Source organism: Capricornis sumatraensis, chromosome 4, assembly GCF_032405125.1.
Source record: "Capricornis sumatraensis isolate serow.1 chromosome 4, serow.2, whole genome shotgun sequence".
Lineage (NCBI taxonomy): Eukaryota > Metazoa > Chordata > Mammalia > Artiodactyla > Bovidae > Capricornis > Capricornis sumatraensis.
In genome coordinates, this window is record NC_091072.1 from 95,264,478 (window position 1) to 95,286,177 (window position 21,700).

The 21,700-nt window shown below is 43.1% G+C and overlaps 1 protein-coding gene across 1 annotated transcript in view; it reads left to right on the forward strand.

Annotated features, from left to right (window-relative positions):
• The window catches only part of PPM1H (protein phosphatase, Mg2+/Mn2+ dependent 1H), a 293,423-nt gene that overhangs the window by 259,220 nt on the left and 12,503 nt on the right, over positions 1 to 21,700 (forward strand). Inside the window, exon 9 of the mRNA XM_068971237.1 lies at positions 16,237 to 16,388. Coding sequence (XP_068827338.1) covers positions 16,237 to 16,388 — 152 coding nt within the window. The remainder of the gene's footprint in view (positions 1 to 16,236; positions 16,389 to 21,700) is intronic.

Genomic DNA, 21,700 nt, shown 5'->3' on the forward strand with positions numbered 1-21,700 from the left:
AAAAACAATATTGGTGCATAATGACATGGGAAGATGGTTAGACTATATTAAGTGAAACAAAATATTACTGTATATATAAAAGCATGATCATAAGTCAGTAAAAAAGTTATGTGCATGTGTATACACATCTACATAAAAATATAACTCTGGAAGGAAATTTTCTCAAATGTTAGAGTAATTATCTCTGGGTTGTAGAGGAAGAATTTAAAAAATCCCATTTGTTGTTCAGTTGCTAAGTGATGTCTGCTCTTTGCAGCCCCACGGACTGGAGTACACCCGGCTGTCCTTCACCATCTTCTTCACTACGTCCTTCACATAACTTGGCTCAAACTCACGTCCATTGAGTCAGTGATGCCATCCAACCATCTCAGCCTCTGTTGCCCCCTTCTCCTCCTGCCCTCAATCTTCCCCAGCATCAGGGTCTTTTCCAGTGAGTTTGTTCTTTGCATCAGATGGCCAAAGCATTAGAGCTTCAACTTCATCATCAGTCCTTCTAATGAATATTCAGGGTTGATTTCCTTTAGGATTGATGGGTTGGATCTTCTTGCAGTCCAAGGGACTCTCAAAAGTTTCTCCAGTTACACAGTTCAAAAGCATCAGTTCTTTAGCATTCAGATTTCTTTATGGTCGAACCCTCATATCCATACATGACTCCTGGAAAAACCACAGCTTTGGCTATATGGACCTTTCTCAGTAAAGTGACATCTCTGCTTTTAAATATGCTGCTTAGGTTTGTCATAGCTTTTCTTCAAAGGAGCATCTTTTAACCTCATGGCTGCAGTCTCTGTCCACAGTGACCGCCTAGAGCCCTCAAAAATCCCTTAGGAGGCAGTGTGCTATTGAGGTTAGAAACTCAGACTGGTATCAAGTCTTGGCCTCAAGCTCTGTCTCTTTACTTGCTAGCTGGGTGACCTTGAGAAAGTTACTTTACTTAAATCTCAGTTTCCTCCTCAGTAAAAAGAGGACGATAGGATTGTTATGCCCAGGAACCCGAGGAACACACTAAATGACATATAAAAAGTACTTAAAACAGAATCTGGCATAATAAATATTAGCTTGTAGCTCCTGTTCCATCAAGACCACAAAATCTCACTAGTTGTTTCTATAGAGCTCGTGAGTCCAGTAGTGTATATCAAATAGCATACTGGGGAATGTGTCCTCACGGAATCAGAATTTGGGGCCACTTGTAGGATAAGACTAGCCAAAGAATCATCACCTGTAAACCCTGTGAGTCCTGACTCCTAAGAGACTAGGGGAATTCAGAGAAGGGAGAGAGAACCATCTGATCTGAAGAAGGACAAGATAAGTAGTAGTTGTTGAGTTGCTCAGTCGTGTCCGACTCTTCGCGACCCCATGGACTGCAGCACGCCAGGCCTCCCTGTCCATCACCATCTCCCAGAGTTCACTCAGATTCACGTGATGCCATCCAGCCGTCTCATCCTCTGTCGTCCCCTTCTCCTCCTGCCCCCAATCCCTCCCAGCATCAGGGTCTTTTCCAGTGAGTCGACTCTTCGCATGAGGTGGCCAAAGTCCTGGAGTTTCAGCTTCAGCATCATTCCTTCCAGTGAATATTCCGCGTTGATAAGTAAAACAAGAAAAATAAGGCAGCAGGAATAAGTCGGTGTGAAATAAGTTTGCCTTACAGAATCAGCGAGTTTGGAAGACTAGCTTGAAGGGCTAGTAGCTATAATCAGGCTCATTATCCTGGAGGGCCTTCAACTGCACCCAGGGTGGCAGAGCAGGTTTTGAGCAAGAGGAGCAGCATGATCGGTGAACGAGGCAGTGGAAGCCTTAGCTTGTGGCAGCACGTGGATGGGGGTGCAGGGGCGGGGAGTCACAGGTGAGGAGACCACACCGCAGTGAGGATCTGAGTCCAGCAGGGACCAGGAAAGCCACATGGAGGCGCGTCAGAAAGGCATTTCACAGAACAATGTATTAACAAGGACTGAGGGGAGGGGCTTCTCTGGTGGTCCACTGGTTAAGAATCCACCTTGTAGTGCGGGGGACAGAGGTTTGGTCCCTGGTCAGGGAATTGAGATTCCCCACACGCCTCAGAGCAACTACTGAGCCCACAGCTAGAGAATCTGTGTGCAGCAACTCAGACCCAACACAGCCAAATAAACATAGAAAGAGACAGAGAAAGAAAGAACGGAAGGCACACTTGATTTAGAGTATGAGGCAGAGTGAAATTTTTAAAAACTTAAAAATAAACTTTGCTTTCTAGTCTATGAGAAGGGAAGAAGATTGCTTGTTGAGGTCTAAGGAAGAAAAATAATTTTATCTTTTTTTCCCTCTGAGTTTTCTGAACCAATTTAAAAAACAAACACAGGAGTCTGGGATGAAAATAACTTTATAGTGAGGATAAAGTTAGGTTAGAAACCATGCTTTGGATCTAAGACCAAAATGGACTTTCTATTCCTCACCTCCAGCCCTCAAATTAATCTTACCTCCTGGACCGCTATAGGCTCTCATCTCTCCACCCCACAGAGGGACGGCGGACAGGAGAAGAGGGAGCAGGCGCTGCTCACGGATGAGTTGGGTCCAAGAGGCAAACTCCAGAGGGCTCATTGCCCCATGCTCACTCTCACCAGTCCTATAGGGAGGAGGGGCCTAGAAGTGTGACATCACAGTCCTTTGTGCCTCTGTTGACTACAAAACAAGCCACGCCGAACTTAGAAGCTTGATGGAAGAATTTATTATTATCTTTCACACTTCTGTGGGTTGAATGGTCTCAGCTAGGTGCTTCTCCCCTTGGGGTCTGTCACATACACACAGCTGGATGTCAGTGGGTTTACTGTCATCTGAAGACTAGAGGGGCTGAAAGTCCAAATGGCTCTCACAGAGTTAGCCATCAGCTGAGAGCTCAGCTCAGGCAGCTACACACAGCTTCTCCATGTGGCTCTGACTTCTCATGGCCTTGCTGCAGCTGGATTCTGAGAAGCCTCCCAAGAGTGAGTTCAAGAGACGCAGGCAGAAGCTACAAGTGTTTTAAGACCCAGCCTCTGAAGTCCCAGAACATCAGCTCTGCCCCATCCTGCTGATGAAGAAAACCATTGTGGTAGGTCCATATTTGAGGCGAGGAGAACCAGAATCCACTCATTTTTCTTTCCTTCTTTTTTTTATACGTTATGAAAGTGTGATGAGACTTGGGAAATACAAAGTTACATACAGTTGTACTGTATGTTACAAAAATTACTATATATTACTGTATATTATAAAAATTATTTTTAGGTAAGTTAAGGTTTTAAGTTGGAGTTTCAAAATCAAACTCTCAAAAATTAATAGAATGAATAAACAGAAGGGTAGAAGAATATAGCAGACCTGAAAAGCACTGTGAACCAATTCAACATAATTAAGGTTTATACAATTTTCACGACTGAAGCAACTTAGCATGCACAATTTTCACACAACAGTAGGATACAAATTCTATTCAGGTTCACATAGACTATAAACCAGGAGACATTGGAACATATCCAGGGATATAAAACAAGGTGCAAAACAGAATCTGCTCTTGATGGGAAGAGCAGCATGCTTGTCCAGGGAAGAAGGCCTTGATGGCATTTTGGAGACCTTCTACCATCACCTTCCTACAGAAGTGTCCTCCCCACAGTGAAATCTTTTTTTAAAAAAAAAAAACTTTAAACTTTGTATTTTGTATTGGGGTACAGCCAGTAAACAATAGTGTGGTAGTTTCAGGGGAACAGCAGAGTGACTCGGCCACACATATACCTGTATCCAGTCTCCCTCAAAACCCCCTCCCATCCAGGCTGGCACATAACACTGAGGAGAGTTCCATGTGCTATACAACAGGTCGTAGTCAGTTATCCATTTTGAATATACCTGCTGTGAAATCTTGAAGATTAATCATCATCTGTCTTTCCAGTGCAAACTAATAAATGTTGATGCATTAGCTAATTAATTAGGAAAGGAAATCTAGTTTGCAGTGTAGAGGCAGATTTACAAAGATGCTAATTAATTAAATGTAAGTATCAGTGCTCTTCACCCAGACCAGCCCTCTTTGAGCCTCTTGTTGTTCCCAGGAGAGGTAGACAGTTCTTTGTGGTGAGGAGAGGCAAGGTTACAATCAGAAATCATTTCCTTATAATCATTCCTCAAAAGAAAAGGACCTCATTTTTCATGATGTCAGCAATTTGTTGCAGTTTCTTTTCCCATTCCCAATAAGCAGTCTCATTCAAAATTATTGTCTTGTATTCAAAATTATTCCTGTGTTCTTTTTAAAATTCAGGTATTTACTGAATTTAGTTTTGGGTGTGCTGGATCTTTGTTGCTGCGCACAGGCTTTCTCTGGTTGCGGCAGGTGGAGGCTGCTCTGTAGATGCAGCGTGCAGGCTTCTCATTGCTGCGCTTTCTCCTGCTGCAGAGCATGGGCTCTAGGCACGTGGCCTTAGGGTTGTGGTGTGCAGCTTAGTTGCTCTGTGGTATGTGGGATCTTCCCAGATCAGGGATCAAACCCATGTCCCATGCATTGCCAGGTGGATTCTTAATCACTGGACCACCAGGGAAGTTCTGTATTCGTTTTCTTAAAGAGAGCTTCCCATAAAGAAAAATACACTATATTATCTCACTTACATGGGAAATCTAAAAAAAAACCCAGCAACAACAAAAAATCTAACTCATAGATGAGATGGTTGGCTGGCATCACCGATTCAAAGGGCATGAGTCTGAGCAAACTCCAGGAGATGATGAAGGACGGGGAAGCCTGACGTGCTGCAGTCCATGTGTTCACCCAGAGTCAGACATGACTTAGGGACTGAACAACAGCAAAACTCATAGAAAAAGAGATCAGACTATAGTTACCAGCCATGGAGATGAGGGGGAATTAGAAGAAGGTGATCAGAGGTGCAAGCTTCCAGTTACAAGGCAAATAAATACTAGGGATGTAATGTACAACATGATGACTATAGTTAGCACTGCTGTACAATATATAGGAAAGTAGTTAGTGAATCCTAAGAGGTCTTATCACAAGGAGAAAAAATTTTTCCTCTTTATTCTTTTATTCTTTTCTTTTTATTGCATCTATATGAGAAGGTGGATATTAGTTGAACCTATTGTGGTTATCATTTTACAATATATAAATCAAACCATCATATCATCTGCCTTAAATTTATACAGTGATATATGTCAATTATTTCTCAACAAAGCTGGAAAAACTCCCCAAATTGTATAACCTGCAGACCTTCATAATAGTGGATCCCCCTGTACAAAAGGAAAATGCTGAGTTCTGTCTAAGGATACTTTGATAGTTGAGAGGAGTTGTATTTGGCACCTTTTCCTCTCCAGTCTTATTGAGATAGAACTGACATATGATATTGTATAATTTTAAGATATACAGTGTTTTGATGTGTTATATACAGTTGACCCTTGAACAACATGAGATTGAAATGCACAGGTCCACTTATACAGATTTTTCCCTGTAGTAAATACTACAGTTCTTACACAGTCCAAGTTTGATTGAACCACAGATATGGAGGAACCACAGAGAGAGCTGACTATTTAAGCTATATGCAGATTTTCAGCTGTGCAGAGGGTAAGTGCCCCTAACCCCCTAGTTGTTTGAGGATCAACTGTCACAAAATGATTATCACAGTAGTATTAGCTAACACTTCTATCACATCACATAATTCCTAGTCCTTTCCTGTGCTGAGAACATTTAAGGTTTACTCTTTTAGCAACTTTAAGTATATAATACAGTATTACACACATATTATATATATATATATATATATATACACACACATATTATATATAATATATACATTTATATATATGTATGTGGGGCTTCCCAGGTGGTGCAGTGGTAAAGAATCTGCCTGCCAGTGCAAGAGACACAGAGCTGTGGGTTCGATCCCTGGAGAAGGAAATGGCAACCCACCTCAGTATTCTTGCCTGGGAAATCCCACAGACAGGGGAGCCTGGTGGGCTACAGTCCATGGGATCGCAAAAGAGTCAGATGTGGCTTAGTGACTAAACAGTAACAATATGTATTATATATATTGGGCTGGTCAAAAAGTTTGTTCATGATTTTCCATAACATCTTACAGAAAAACCCAAACGAACTTTTCGGCCAACCAATAGTATATAAAATACACTATATACAGATATTTAACTATAATCACCGAGCTGTACTTTGGATCGGCAGAACTTACTCACCTTATAACTGCAAGAGTGTGCCCTTTGACCATTTTCTCTCCATTTCTCTCCCCACCCCCTCCCCTGGCAAGCACCTCTCTACTCTCTGTTCTGTGAGTTCAGCTTTGTGGGCAGTTTCTGGAACCTCCTCTCTGGTCCCACGTATACAGCATCTCACACATCTGCCTTCTCAGTTGGGTTGATGCCCCCTTGGGGAGTCTTACACCCTCTTCCCATCACTGTCAGCATTCTGAAAATGTCTGGGGGGCAACAGTCACATGTTAAGGGTGTATAGAGCTGCTTTCTGCAGTTCCAGCACCATCTGACTTTACGTGCGGGAGAGACTTCATGCCCTAGCCTGTCCATTGTAACATTTGCATTTCCAGTCTAGTTCTTAAAAAAATCACTTGTGATGCACCCGTGTGTCATCCACATGGATGGTTCCCACTGGGAACTATCTCAAGATTTGCCAACAAGCCATTTGAATAAAACCAGAATTTGAAATTTACTTGGCCACACACCAAATAATCTAGCTTGGCAACTCATGAAGTTTGTGGTCACACAGAGGAGCCAACCTGTACAGTCTGTCAAACATTTCTTTTCACTGGAGATCCTCTGATCCTCTCCTGAACAATAATAATTTCACTTGAATGTTTCAGTTAAACACAGAGTACCTTTTTCACATGAATTTGTTCTATTAACGCAGGCTTCCCTTGTGGCTCAGCTGGTAAAGAATCTGCCTGCAGTGCAGGAGACCTAGGTTCGATCCCTGGGTTGGGAAGATCCCCAGGAGAAGGGAAAGGCTACCCACTCCAGTATTCTGGCCTAGAGAATTCCATGGACGGTACAGTCCACGAGATTGCAGTCAGACACGACTGAGCAGCTTTCACTTTCATTGTTTAATGCATATAAGAGCAGTTTGAGGAGTTTGTTAAAGAATGTGAATCCTGGAATCCACTCCTGAAAACCTGACTCACAAGGTCTAGGGCGGAGGTCCTAGGGGTTTCACATGTTTAGACAGCTCTGAAGCAGGTGATCCAGAGACCACTCCTGGAGAAACTGTCATACTGCTCTCCAGTGTTTCCGGAACTTTTGTTTTGTGGTCCTGAGGCCATCCATGCTCTCGTCCTGTATGGCATGGTTCATCCTCTCTATGCCTGTGGTGCTAGGCTGCTAGGCTAGGGCTCTTGCACACCTCACTCTCCGACTACCCACGGGTCTGCCTAGACCTGGGCCGCTTGCAGGGGACTTTGTCACATGGCAGGTGCCTCATAGCTTACCAGGGGTGATTGGGTTTCTCTCCTAAGGCAAGAGACACAGTAACCTGCTCTGCTCACTTGAGAACACTGAAATCTTGCTTTTGTGGAGTAAGTCCTGTGAAGTAGTAACACACTGTGGTTAGGTTCAATCCCAATGGTTACAAAGCGCAGCTACAAGAATAAAGAACAGTGACTGTTTAATTATTTACGCACCAGGAGACTAGGTAACTTAACTCTCTCAACCAGGACAGTTTTGAGAGTCAGTGGGGATGCTGTTAATAATTATGCTGGGAAAGCAGCAGAAACCAAAATTATCTCAGGCAAACAGGGCATTTTAATGAACAGAAATGTATTCCTTAGATCACTAACAAGCTAGATTCAAGTCCATTTGTTCACTGATCCATTCAATGAATCTTTGATTCGGTGGTGAACCAGCCATTAGAATTCCAGAGAAAGGAGTAGAAGATAGGAGAGCCCCTCTTCACCACCCCCCCCCCAAAGCTTACTTCCCTGAGTTATAAAGTTCTGGCCTCATGTGGAGAAAATGAAAGCCTTAGCTATCACAGCCAGGCACTGGGTACAACTTCAGACTGTCTATCCTACCTAATATTTCAGCTGGTTTAGAAAGTTTTTTAGCTATTAGATGGTGTATGTGCACACGCTCAGCTGTGTCCAACGCTATTGCAACCCTGTGGACTGTAACCCTCCAGGTGCCTCTGTCCATAGGATTTCCTAGGCAAGAATACTGGAGTGGGTTGCCATTTCCTTCTCCAGGAGTCTTCCTGACCCAGGGAATGAACCCACATCTCCTGCATTGGCTGGTGGATTCTTTACCACCAAGCCACGTGGGAATCCCCTACTAGATGATAGCCACCCTCAAAAGTCAAGGGTTTATTTTGTCAGTAGACCCCCCCAAAAAATAAAACCTCAAGAATATCTGGTGCATTTTACATAGAAAATTATACCCACAGCCACAGCAACCAGCTTCTCCTGGGGTTCAGTTCAGTTCAATCGCTCAGTCGTGTCCGACTCTTTGCGACCCCCTGGACTGCAGCACGCCAGGCCTCCCTGTCCATTGCCAACTCCCAGAGTCCACCCAAACCCATGTCCATTGAGTTGGTGATGCCATCCAGCCATCTCATCCTCTGTCGTCCTCTTCTTCTGCCCTCAATTTTTCGCAGCATCAAGGTCTTTTCAAATGAGTCAGCTTTTCTGGGATACTAGGCAACATATTGGTCATACTTAAATGTCCCTTCATTCATTTGCAGCCAGATACTCTGAGGTCATGTGGTCATTCCCATCCAGGTCTAACTCATCCTATGATGGAAGAGTTGGGGAATATTTGAGCCCTTAGCATCCCCAGTGGCCACCTTGTCCTAACCTTTCCTTTCACAAAGGGAGACACTGAAGATTTGAGAAACCTCGCCCCTCACCAGTCCCCAGTGGAAATACATTACTTCCAGCCAAACTAAAATACCTAGAGCCACTCCAGCACACCAGCCCCCTCTGTCATCCCCAGGCGTTGGCCCCCTGCATTTCCCTCTCCATGTACGGCACGTGATGCCCAAATTCCTCCTCCCTGACACTCCCCATCTGATTAATCGGCACTTCTTCATTTTGTATTCCTGGCAGGTTGTCAAGAAGCTTTAAAATGTGAATGCATAAAGTGGTGTTACCTAACTACTAAGGGCAGAGTTTGGTCTCAAACCCAGGTTCAGTGTGTATTTCTTCATGACATCATCTAGTATAGATGGAATCACAACAGAGAATTTGGGTGCAGTCTTGGTAGCCTGCCAGAATGCCAGTATTGAAAGGATCTACTCAGTTTGTTGAACTGTGATGAAATATGCTAGAGTTTTATTTTCTTCTGGTACAAATGCCACGTTCAGACTTCTGCAGGTTGAGCTTCTGGGTTCATCGGCCACAGAGGGTGGAAAGGAAGAGAATTTGTACTCTTCTTAGTTCCCACCACCTACTAGCAGCCTTTACCTTGGGAGCCACCTGGCTTATCTACCAAAACAGGATTAATAGTCCCAATCACTGCCATTTTAAGTGAGACCCAGGTTCCCTGAGCCCACTCTTAACTCACCTCCTTCCACCAACTAGCTTTCTTTCAGAGCCCCCAAATAATAAATAAATCACAAAAGCATGCTGGGACTTCCCTGGTGGTCCAGGTGGTCCAGTGGTCAAGACTCCATGCTGCCAATTCAGGGGGCACAAGTTTGATTCCTGGTCAGGGAACTAAGATCCCACATGCCATGCAGCACAGGCAAAAGATTTTTAAAAAAAAATGTCATGCATTAGAAAGAATTTGTAGTTCCCTTCCACATCATCTCCTTTGATCTTGACAATAGCTTTGTGAGAAAGGTAGAACAGGTGTTATAACATTTATTTTTCTTGTCTTTTAGTTTTCTCAATTTTTAAACAGTGATATCAGGGATGAGAAAACTGAGGGCTAAATAGATAAATGACCTGTCTCAAGCCCAAGACTGGTTAGAAGTAGAGACCAGATGTGAGGACTTCTCATCACCCAGGCAGGGAGGGCTCCTGCCTCTGCAGACAGCAGGGCCTGAGCTGCGGGAACATCCCATCCTCCTTCGAGTACTTAAAAGGGAAAAGGGGTTTGGAGAATTTGCTGAGCTGATAAAGATGTGAAAGTGGTGAGGACATCTGAGCGGAGTAGCCGAGATCTGGCAAATGGAAGAATTGATGGATTCTTTTTCAGAGTGGCTTCAAGAAGCAGCATCAGCTTACAGTAGTATGAGCTCTCTGAACAGGCCACTGAAAGGTCATCAGTAATAGAGTAGAGAAGTGAACAAATATTAGACACGCGCTGACACAGTGTCCGACTGAACATTGAGGGAAGGTACTGAATTGAAGTTGTTTGTCCCCAGCTCCCCTGCAAAGCAGGGGCTGGCAACAAAGGTAAGGGTGTCTCTAGCTAAGAGTCGGACACGACTGAGCGACTTCAGTTTGCCTTTTCATTGTCATGCATTGGAGAAGGAAATGACAACCCACTCCAGTATTCTTGCCTAGAGAATCCCAGGGACGGGGGAGCCTGGTGGGCTGCTGTCTATGGGGTCCCACAGAGTCGGACAGGACTGAAGCGACTTAGCAGCAGCAGCAGCTGCTCTTGAAGGGGAGGTGGGGGCTGTGAGAGCCATGAGCACTTGGCTCATTCAGGGGCACATTAGCCACAACCCTTGGTGCCCTTGAACTTCTTCCTTCTCCCCAAAGGCTGGTTTTTTTTTTTTTTCTTTTGGTCCGTTAGCAGCTTCCCTGAGGATGAGGGGAGAAAAGGAGAGTCTGCTACTTCTTTTAAATATCAGCACATTACAGTTTGATGACAGCCTGGGAGCATTAGTTTACAAGCTAAAATTGTTGGGTCACCATGAGATTAGGGGGTCTTCTGAATGGATCTTATATGTTGAATTCTTTCTCTTCCTCCTTTCTTCTCATTTATTCTGTCTCACCAACACTTCCCTGGTGGTCCAGTGGCTTAGACTCTGAGCTCCCAATGTAGGGGACCTGGGTTCGATCCCTAGTCAAGGAACTAGATCCCACATGCTGCAACTAAGACCTGGCACAGCCGAGACAGAAATGTTTACAACCCCTGGTGGCTCAGGTGCAGGTGGTAAAGAATCTTCCTGCAGGAAGATAACCTGGAGAAGGGAATGGCAACCCACTCCAGTATTCTTACCTGGAGAATTCCATGGACAGAGGAGCCTGGCAGGCCACAGCCCATGGGATCACAAAGAGTCAGATGCGACTGGGGGATTAACACTGTTCTGTCTGAGCAAGTATGTCCTGAAAGTCTAGTGGGATTTACTCTCTGAAAGACATGGGGAGGCCCACAGAAGAAGTGCAGAATGAAATCTCTGACCTCTCAAAGTAGACTTTTGCAGGAGAGAGAAGCTCGGGTTTTCACTGTAAGAAGGACAAGTGTAAATGCCCAGCAAGGGCAACACTTCCCTTGGTGGCTTACTGCATGGTTGCACGGGCTGGGATCTGGGCACTGTTCTGGGGGCAAAAACAAACAGGACAACTCGGACCTTGCCCCGAGGTAGCTTACTGCCCTAAAACTGTGTTTTCAAGGAGAGGGTCCCCAACCCTTTGATTTGGAATTGCCCTTCTTTACATAGTCTGGGCTCCCAGGTGGCGCTGGTGGTGCTAGTGCAGGGGGCATAAGAGGTGCAGGTTCCATCCCTGGGTCGGGAAGGTCCCCTGAAGGAGGAAATGGTAACCCATTCAGTACGCTTGCCTGAAAAATCCCATGGACAGAGGAGCCTGGCGGGCTACAGTCCATAGGGTCGCAAAGAGTCAGATACAACTGAAGTGACCTGCCAGGCACACAGCCTGATATCTGGGCTCAGATCGATACAATCAGAATCTTTAAAGATGGGCCCTTGAATCTTAATTTTATGAGTACTGCAAGCGATTCATAAAACATATTAAAGTTTGAGAATAACTATTCATGTAGAAGAGACAGACAGGTGAACGTAGATTGGCACACATAGGTAAATACTGTGTTAGTGACCCTGAAAGGAATTGCGTCTGCAGAGGATCGTGGAAAAGAAAGCGAGATGGCTGCTCTCAGATCTTCCTCAGGGTTGCTCTGGCAGTGGAGGTGACTGTCCCCCTCAGCCTCTCCCCTTCACCACCAGTCTGATACTGTCCCCACACACTTCAACCAGAGGGGGAGTGACCGTCCCCAAAGGAAGGAGAGGAGCCATGGGAAGGGTCCCGTGGAAAGTCACCTTTCAGACCTCTGTTCACATGGTGCCTCCCCAGAGATGCCTGCCTTGACCACGTCTTCGGAAAGGGCTCTCCTGCCACTCTCCTTAGCCTGCCTCATTCGTCTTCAAGCACCTGCCGTCTTCTGACATTGGAATTTGTTTGTGTGTCTGTCACACCTTGTTGAGAAGTTGTGAGGACTTGCGTCACTTTCGCTCACAACGGTTGGCACACAGTGCCCAAAAAACATGGCAGGAAGCATCCAGGAGGGCAGAGGGATCCACCCAGGACTCGCCTCTCGGCGGCTCTGAGAAACAGCAAGAGCTGTAGGATGCCCATGGACGGTCTCTCCCTTTCTTGGCAGATGGGCACGAGGGCAGGAGCGCTAGGAGTTCTGCCCGTGTTCCCCAGACCTTCCCACAGAGGCTTTTGCCGACCGCCCTTCTCCTCTCCCACACACTGTCCTTGTGTCTGAGTCCTAGGGGGCCTCCGAGCCCACACTTTTGATGCGGGGCTTCCTGGAACAGTAAGAAGCTGTTTGAGGAGCTGACCAGGGCTCTCTGGCATGGCGAGTGTGGTCTGATGGAGGAGGGCCCATAGCGCCTCCAGGGAGGGAAGGTCGGGTCTCCAGAGCCCACTGGAATCTTGTGAAACCCTTGCGATTGGGGAGGATGAGCATGCAGTGGGATGCCTTGCACGGCAGTCCAGCTTTGCTGAGGGGGTTTGCACAAAATGTTCTGCGTCGCAGGTTGATGTATAAGACACGAGCTGTAAGTGGAAAGTTGGCAGAGTCCTTTGGAAATTGGCTAAAGGGCAGGAAACAAAGGGGAGCAGTTAAAAAAAAAAAAAAAACAACTAAAAGGATGTTAATTGAGGAGTGCCTTGGGGAATAGGGTTGAGGCTAGCTTTTTATTATTTACATAAAAATTGCTTGGAGAATGGTATTGAGAGGGATCTTCATGTTGGGTAAGGAAACTGCATTAGAGAGTTGTGTGGAAATGTGAATAGGGGAATTAGGGAAGGATTCAATTTTCTGACGGAACTGAAAAGGAACATTTTCTAACATGTTTCTATTTATCAACCCACACCCATTCTGTTGGCCAGATTTCTACATGAGTAGCAGGCAGGACAACTTCCGCTTAAAACAACTCAAATCTCCACCCTTTGGGGGCCAGCAGAAAGCGCCTGAAGAGACTTTGGCACCCTACACATAGGCCAGGTCCTGAAATGAAACGGATGCTATCTTCAGCCCTCGAAACCTCTCTTTTCAGTTGCTAAGTCATGTCTGAGTATTTGTGACCCCCGGGACTGCAGCATGCTAGCCTTCCATAGTCCTTCACCAGCTCCTGGAGCTTGCTCAAACCCATGTCCACTGAGTCAATCAGGCCGTCCAACCATCTCATCCTCTGTTGCCCCTTCTCCTCCTGCCCTCAATCTTTCCCAACATCAGGATCTTTTCCAGTGAGCTGGCTCTTCCCATCAGGTAGTCACAGTATAGGAGCTTCAGCTTCAGCATCAGTCCTTCCAATGAATATTCAGAACTGATTTCCTTTAGGATTGACTGGTTTGATCTTCTGCAGTCCAGGGACTCTCAAGAGTCTTCTTCAACACCACAGTTTGAAATCATCAATTTTTAGGCACTCAGCATCCTTTAGAGTCCAATGGTCACATCCATACATGACTTCTTAAATGTATTTAAGTTTAATTTTTCATCATTTTTCTCAGAAAGGATATGCTGAAAGTATCTCATAAGTTTCAGGCAGAAATAATGATTGGCAAGTTCTTTTAATTGGAGGATAATTACTTTACAATACTGTGTTAGTTTCTGCGGTATAACAATGTGAATTGGCTGTATATATACACATACACCCTCCCTCCTCCACTCCCCGCACCATGAAACCTCTTTTAAAAGAAGCTGGAAGGCAGGTAGCATCTTGTATTTAGCTACAAATACAAGATGCTACAAGCACGTGACACCCACGTCTCCCTTCCTCCCTTTACAAGGGACATTTTCAATCCTAGGGAGCTCAAATTATCACAGAAATTTCTTGTAGATATACCCCAATAAGAAGCCAGCAGTCTCTCATAAGCCAAGTGATTGCATAGCGGAGGTAACAACACATGATACAGGACTTGAAAGTGGGAGCTCAGAAGTGCCATTTGCTGTCCTTGCTGTGACCTCCCCTAAGGGATAGACTACTAGATATCATGGAGCCCTTGGTTTCCCTGTTACCAGCCAGCAGGACTTCTTGGTGGCCTTAGTATTCAGAGTGGTCCAGCGACCAGCAGCACCGGCATCACTCGGGAACGAATTAGAAGTGCACGCTCGCAGGCCCTGCCCCAGCGCTGAGTTAGAAGCTGCGTTCATTAGGATCCTGGCTGATGGCTGTGCGCATTAACTTTTCAGAAGCACTGTTCCAAGACACCCGGGAACCACAAAAGATAAAGCAGAAGGAGTCTGTTTGCTGCTACAGAGGGAAAATCGAACCACATGGGCTCAGTGGCCTGAGGCTGAAATTCTGGCATTTGGGACTTTCCAGTTTGCTGTAAATTTAAGATCCCCGCTCCTGTTGTCTTTAATTTGGCCCCAGAAGGCACAGTGTGTTCTCCAGAATATAAACTTACCCCAAAGTGAATGTGCCTTTCGAAAGGAAGATGTTAAAAGCCAGTCCAGTCTTCCCGTGAGTGCTCTCCCCCCACCCCATGCTCCCGAGCGAGGCTCATGCTGTATGTACCATTAGCTAAATTGTTGCTGTCTTGTTCACCAGCCACAGAGGCTATTTTCCATTTGAGCTCATTTGTCCAAAAACTTTGGGGCAGGTGTGGGCATTTTGTTGTTTTCTGCTGTTGGGTGTAGGCTGTTCATCCTGTATCAGGGTGTCACTGGCCTGGGCAAACCTTCCTGAAATATAGGAGGCCTGGCTTTTACAGATGTGGATGTGAACATTCTGCAGGCCTCTTAGAATTGTATGGTCTTGAGATCTGAGATGACAGGACAGTGACTCTGTGATGGGACACGGGGATAGCTGCCTACATGCCATCCTCCGCCCTCCCCTGGCCTGCAGCTGTCACTTAGACTTGTTTTTAGAAAACAGGATAATGAGATGAGGTTGAAGGACTTGGAAGACTGATGAAATTGATCTGTCTTTGTCCTCAGTTCATGAGGGGGTGCAGACTGGGCTGATTCTGTCAAATTAGTAGGGCATAGCAATGAAATCCCCAACTCTTCTCCTTCTGTGCCACCCAAGTAGGGTGAACATTAGCACCAGTTAGGGTGGCCTAACAAAAGTAAGGCTTGATTTTCATTAGGGTTAGTTTTGTAAGGTCACTCTGTTCTTTTCCAAGAATCAAGGGGGATGTTGAAATAGCCAAGTCATTTCAGGTACTAGAGATGAGGAAAGACTTCAAGTTTGCTAAGACACACACTTGGCATGTGTCCTTTGTAATTTAGGCTACATTGAGGCTCCTCAGACCTAAGTGCAGCATCAGAACTCCATGCTTACATGAGACAAGTCCAGCTCCAGGAATCTAAGAGAAGGCAAGCCTCCTCAAGTGAGGACATGAAATAAAATGTGTCTCCACAGACCTAAACCAATACATGCAGAGCAGCTTCTACGGAGCCTAGACTGGCCTTACTTATCTCTCTCACAGACTGAAAGCTCAGAAGCAGGGAATTCTGCTGTTTATACTTAGAGCATCTGGCACAGAGCAGACCCTTAATAAATGTCTGTGGGATGGATGTACGAAGAAAGGAAAGCAGCAAGCTTCCTGCTGCTCTGCTAGCTACCGCTGTATCTGTGTCATTGTTCCAGCCACGTGTCGGGCATTACGTTTCCAGTTAACTTCTTCCTTGGCAACTATTAATTTCTTGGGGTCATTTACAGCTGTGTTTGGTGCCCCAAATGTCTACACGGCAAGTCTCCAAAGGAGGCTACCCCTGGCCACAAAGCGTGCTGTACACCCATGTGCAGCACGGTGCACACTTAAGAAACACCGGGCTGGGCAAGAAAAGGGAAGGGAAATCAGAAGCCAGTCTGTTAAGGGGAATAATATGCTCCTAACTTCTTAAGCAGGGTATTCCTGTTCTTTTCAGGTAAGAGTCTACGATCTCTCCAGATACGAGCATGGAGCAGATGATGTGCTGATCTTGGCCACTGATGGACTCTGGGATGTGTTATCAAATGAAGAAGTGGCGGAAGCCATCACTCAGTTTCTCCCTAACTGTGATCCAGATGACCCTCACAGGTTTGTGCATTTCCGTGACTGGAGGGTTGTTAATCAAGTGGTGTTTCATGATGTGAATAAAATAGATAATCGTGCAATTTTCATCATTTATGATTCACCATTTATGAGCTGATAGATGGTTTAGTAACTAAATTGCAAAAGGGACTACATTTCTTTTTTTGTTTTTTGGGAGTAATCATTTTATTTTTACATTTTATTGGCATATAATTGATTTATACTGTTTTGTTAGTTTCAGGTATACAGCAAAGTCAAACAATTATACATATAATACATATACCCACTGTCCTTTTTTAGATTCTGTTCCCATATAGGTATTACAGGGTATTGAGTAGAGTTCCCTATGCTATATAGCAGGTTCTTATTAGCTGTTTATTTCATATATAGTACTGTGTATATGTCAGTCCCAATCTCCCAATTTATGCCCCTGGTAAACACAAGTTTCTTTTCCTGTGACTTTTGGCTACATTTCTTTCTTTCCTTTTTTTGGCTATGCTGCTTGGCTCATGGGATCTCAGTTCCCTGACTGGGCCATAGCAGTGAAAGCCCAGAATCATAACCACTAGGCAATTAGGGAACTCCCTACTTTCACAGCCAAATAAAAATCCTCCTTAAGGTAAACCTAGATACAAGTAGTAAAGAATACTCTTTGTGAGATACTTCAGCAGTATGTCTTCCTCACAGTCTTCCTTCATATTCTGAAAATGGGAATAACCCAATTTGTGATCCTCCTGGTAAGAAGGATAGCAGATGTTCCCAGTATTGGTTTCCATCTGTTGGAGAACAGTTTCTTTCAAGAAACATTGGGGAAGGAGAGGAACCTTAAAGTAAGGATTCCAAATAATATTATGGCACTGTTAATATTCTAAACAACTCTAGGTGACTCAGAAATAAAAAAAAATCCCCTCTAGCGAAAGACATCTTTCACTCAGAACACAAGGAAATAAGTCACCATGAGTAAAAACCAGCAGAAACAACAGACATCAGAGCTGGACCTGTAAATACTTCATTATTGGGTTTATCAGCCAAAATATATAAATAAATACTTTAACATGTTTCATAAATGTTTTTAAAAGCATTGAAAACATGAATAAGGACAAGAGACTATAAAATGATTGCAAAGATTTTTTAAATAAGAAAATGGAACTTCTAGAGATGAAAAATATAAAAATAGGAACTAAAAGCTCAGTGGATTAAACAGACTGGAGACAGTTGAAGAGCACACTGATGAACTGAAAAACTGATCTGAAGAATCCAGAATATGGCTCGGAGAGACAAAGAGAGGGAAAGTATGAAATTAGACTGAGACCAGGAGGATGACCTGAAGATGCTGTAAACACAAGTGCAAAAGGAAATACTGTAGAAAATGGGAAGGAAAAAACCAAGTTCCAATCCAGAAATGTTGAATGATATTAAACCTAAGATGCAGAAAGTCCAACAGATCTGAAGCAGAAGAAATAAAGAGAAAATTTTAAGTAGATATTTCATAATGAAACTGAAGAACTAAAAAAATATACTAAAAGCAGTCAGAAAGAAAGATGAAATAGATATGTAAGAATAGCATTTACACTGATAGCTTACCTTTCAAAAACAACATAGACGTCAAGACAATGGAGTAATATCTTCAGCTAGCTAAGAAAAGAAGATCCAGTGTTTTGGATTTTTTTATATATACTAAAAATACCAAAAAAAAGAGGAAGTAAAAGCCTTTTGAGGCAGAAAAACACTGAGAAATTTTACTGCCACCCAGCCTCCTCTGAAGAAATTCTAAACAATGTCCTCAGATGAGAAAAGGAAACAACCCCAGATGGAAGATGGAGACGTAAAATAGATTATTAAGCTATTAAGTAAATAGCTGGGTATATTTAGACATACATTAACTATATAAAACAGCAATATGAATGTCTAATATGAGGTTAAAAATTATACTGAATAAAAATAGCATAATGAATTGGCCAGTGGGTATAGTAATCAGCTAAAGTATGTTATAGTTCTACTTGAAAAGAGATTATAAGTGTTTAACTTTAGACTTTAAATGTGTTTAATAGTAAGAAAATGAATAGAAGAACAGAAAGTATAATTTTCAAACTAGTCAAGGGAAAGAAAGCCCACATTGAATTAAAAAACAAACTTCTAAACAACTTACAAATCACTGTTAACACCTTTTGTCTTTTTGGATTTCCTGGAAGTATGAATTTTGCAGTTACTTGTTCATATGTGAATATTTTACTTTCAGAAATAAAGTTTTAAATTGCTACTGTTTTATATAGGATTGAAAGAAAATTAACTTCTTTATTAAAAAGTTTATCTGTTAAGAAACTTACAAATCAAAAAATTATAATAAAAATTAGAAATTACTGGGGTTTGAATAATGAGAATACTACATATTAAGACTTCAAAGGCTGAATTTCGAGCCTTTGTCCCCCTAATTTAAGGAGCTACGCATAGGTAAAAACTCTACGCATCCTTGACCCACCAGAAATGACTATATTTCTTCCATATCATAAAATCACGTTCCCAACCTTCCCAACCTCCCAGTTCCCCTGATCACAAGAACCCTGCCCATAAGTTCCAGGGTCCTGATCACAGAAAAAGAGGTCCCTAACCATAGAGAAGGGTAGTATTTCTCAGAGGAAGACCTAGAGGGTTGATTTGTACTATTGAGCTAGTTCTGCCCATTACTTACACAAACATGTACAAAAGAGTTCTTATAACTTCAGGGTTCTAAGGAACCGCAAGAATGGTGCTGTCTGCTTGTGGACTGTGTGTCCTTTTCCTGGGTACAGGCTATTAGTAAACAACTGTCCTAATTAAAAAATTCAGTTTTGTGATCCTTATTTCAACAACAGCATCTAGATTAAGAATGAAAAAGCAGAATAAACCCATGAAAAGTAATGGAAAGAAAAGTTGAAGATAGCAAAAGAACAAATATACAACAACAAAAAAAACAACGATAAAGCCAAAATTTGTTTCTTTAAAACAACTAACACATTACGGAAATGCAAATCAAACCACAGTGACATACTACTTCACATCCATTAGGCTGGCTATTTAAAAACAAACAAAGAGAAAATAAGTATTGGTGAAAATGTGGAGAAATGGAAACTTCCTGTACATTACTGGTGAGATTGTAAAATGGTACAGCTTCTGTGGACAACGGTATGGAGATGCCTCAAAAAATTAAACATACAGTTATATCCACCAATTCCACCTCTGGGATATATACCCCTAAAAAACGAAAGCAGGGAGTCTAGCAGATACTTGTACCGCATGTTCATAGCAGCATTATTCACAGTAACAAAAAGGTGGAAGCCACTGAAGTGTCCATTCACGAATGAGGGAAACAGATTGTGGTTATATGATACGATGGACTATTCATCGGTCTTAAAAAGAAATGAAATTTTCACACATGTTACAGAATGGATGGGCATTATGCTCAGTAAAATAAGCCAGTCACAGACGGACAAATATTGTATGACTCCACTTACATAAGGTACCTAGAGACAAGTACATGTCAAATGTCTCAAATACAGAGAGACAGAAAGTGGAATGGCTGTTACTGGTTGCCAGGGGTTCACAGGGCGGGGATGGGGAGTTGGTGTTTAGCAGTTAGAGTGTTTCGTTTGAGAACAGGAAAAAGTTCTGGAGATAAATGGTGGCGGTGTAAAATGTGAACGTACTTAATGCCACAGAACTACACACTTTAAAATGGTAAAAATGTTGATTTTTATGTTATGTATATTTTACCACAAAACATAATTTCTGAAAAAAAAAAGGCAAAAAGAAAAAAAACACCCCAAAACTCTAACAGGGACTTTGCTTGTGGTTCAGCAGTTAAGACTGCTCTTCCAGTGCCAGTGCAGGGGGTGTGGGCTTGATCCCATCAGGGAACTGAGATCCCACATGCTGCATGGTGTGGCCAAAGAAAAAGAGAAAATCTGACAAAGTAGATACATTTCCCATAAAACTGATAAGAAATGAGGGGACCTGGCAAATAAATAATCTTAATAATAGAAAACAGTAATAATTTGGATGTGGGCGTGTGTGCTCAGCCACAGTTATAGTAGAAAAGGATGTCTTAAACAAGACACAGAAAGCACAGACAAGGTAAGATTGATATCCTTGACTACATTAAAATCACCAACTTTTGTTCTTCAAAAGGCAACATAAAAGGAATAAAATGACAAGGCAGGAACTGGGAGAAGATCCTTGCAGCTTATATAACCAAAGAGAGATTCATACCCATAAAATATAATGAACTCTCACAGATCAAGAAGGACAACACAAATAACCCAATAAAAATAGCAAGAACTAGTCATCACACAGAAGAAAATTAATGGCCAATAAATATATGAAAAACACTTCAACAGAGGAGTAGAAATAATTAAAAACATGGAGGACAAAGGCAGAAGGATTTGTGAATTTGTACATAGACTCTGAAGACAGCTGGGCGTGTGCATATCCTGTAAACCAGAAGCTCCACTCCTAAGTCTGTGCCCTGGAGCAGTGGTTCTTAAAGAGTAGTCTCTAGGCCACATGGCATCAGCAACATCTGAGAACCTGTTAGAAATACAAAATTTCAGGCTCAAACCCAGATCTATCAAATAAAACTCCAGTGGTAGGACCCAGGTATCTGTGTTTTAACAAACAACCCAGGTGTTTGGGTTTTGTTTTTTTTTTCTGGTGCTAGTATAATTCAATTCATACAAAAAGCTATCCATACAGTTGTTTTTTTGATAAAAATTGGAAGCAGCCTGCATGGCCAACCAGAGGATAGACAAAGAACAGAATAATTCACAGCCCCCAGATGTGAATGAACCAAAGCTGTGATCTTTAACAGGGAAGAATCTCAAAGACACAATGTTGAATTTAATAACCCAGTCATATAAGAATTCACATGTTATGATTCTATTTACATAAAGTAGAAAATGAATCACTTAGGGATGCAGATATTAAAATTACAAAGAGTGTTAACACAAAATTCAGTTAATGGTTACGGAGATCCGTGCTTGAGGAGGAGTCCACAGAGAGCTTCTGAGATGTTTACTGAGAATGTTTTGTTTCTCTAGCTACGTGGCAGGTACATGACTGCTCATGTTACTTGTAGACGCTTCATTTGCTATATACATTTGTTTGTATGCCAGCTGTGAGAGGTAGCATAGTCCAATGGTTAATAGTATGAATCTAGTCATTTAACCTGAGGTTAAATCCTGGTTCTGCCCCTTCTAGACCTTGTGACCTTGGGGAAGTGTCTTAACCTCTCCATGTCTCAGATTCTTCATCTGTCAAGTGGAAGTTCCAGTAGTCCTAACCTT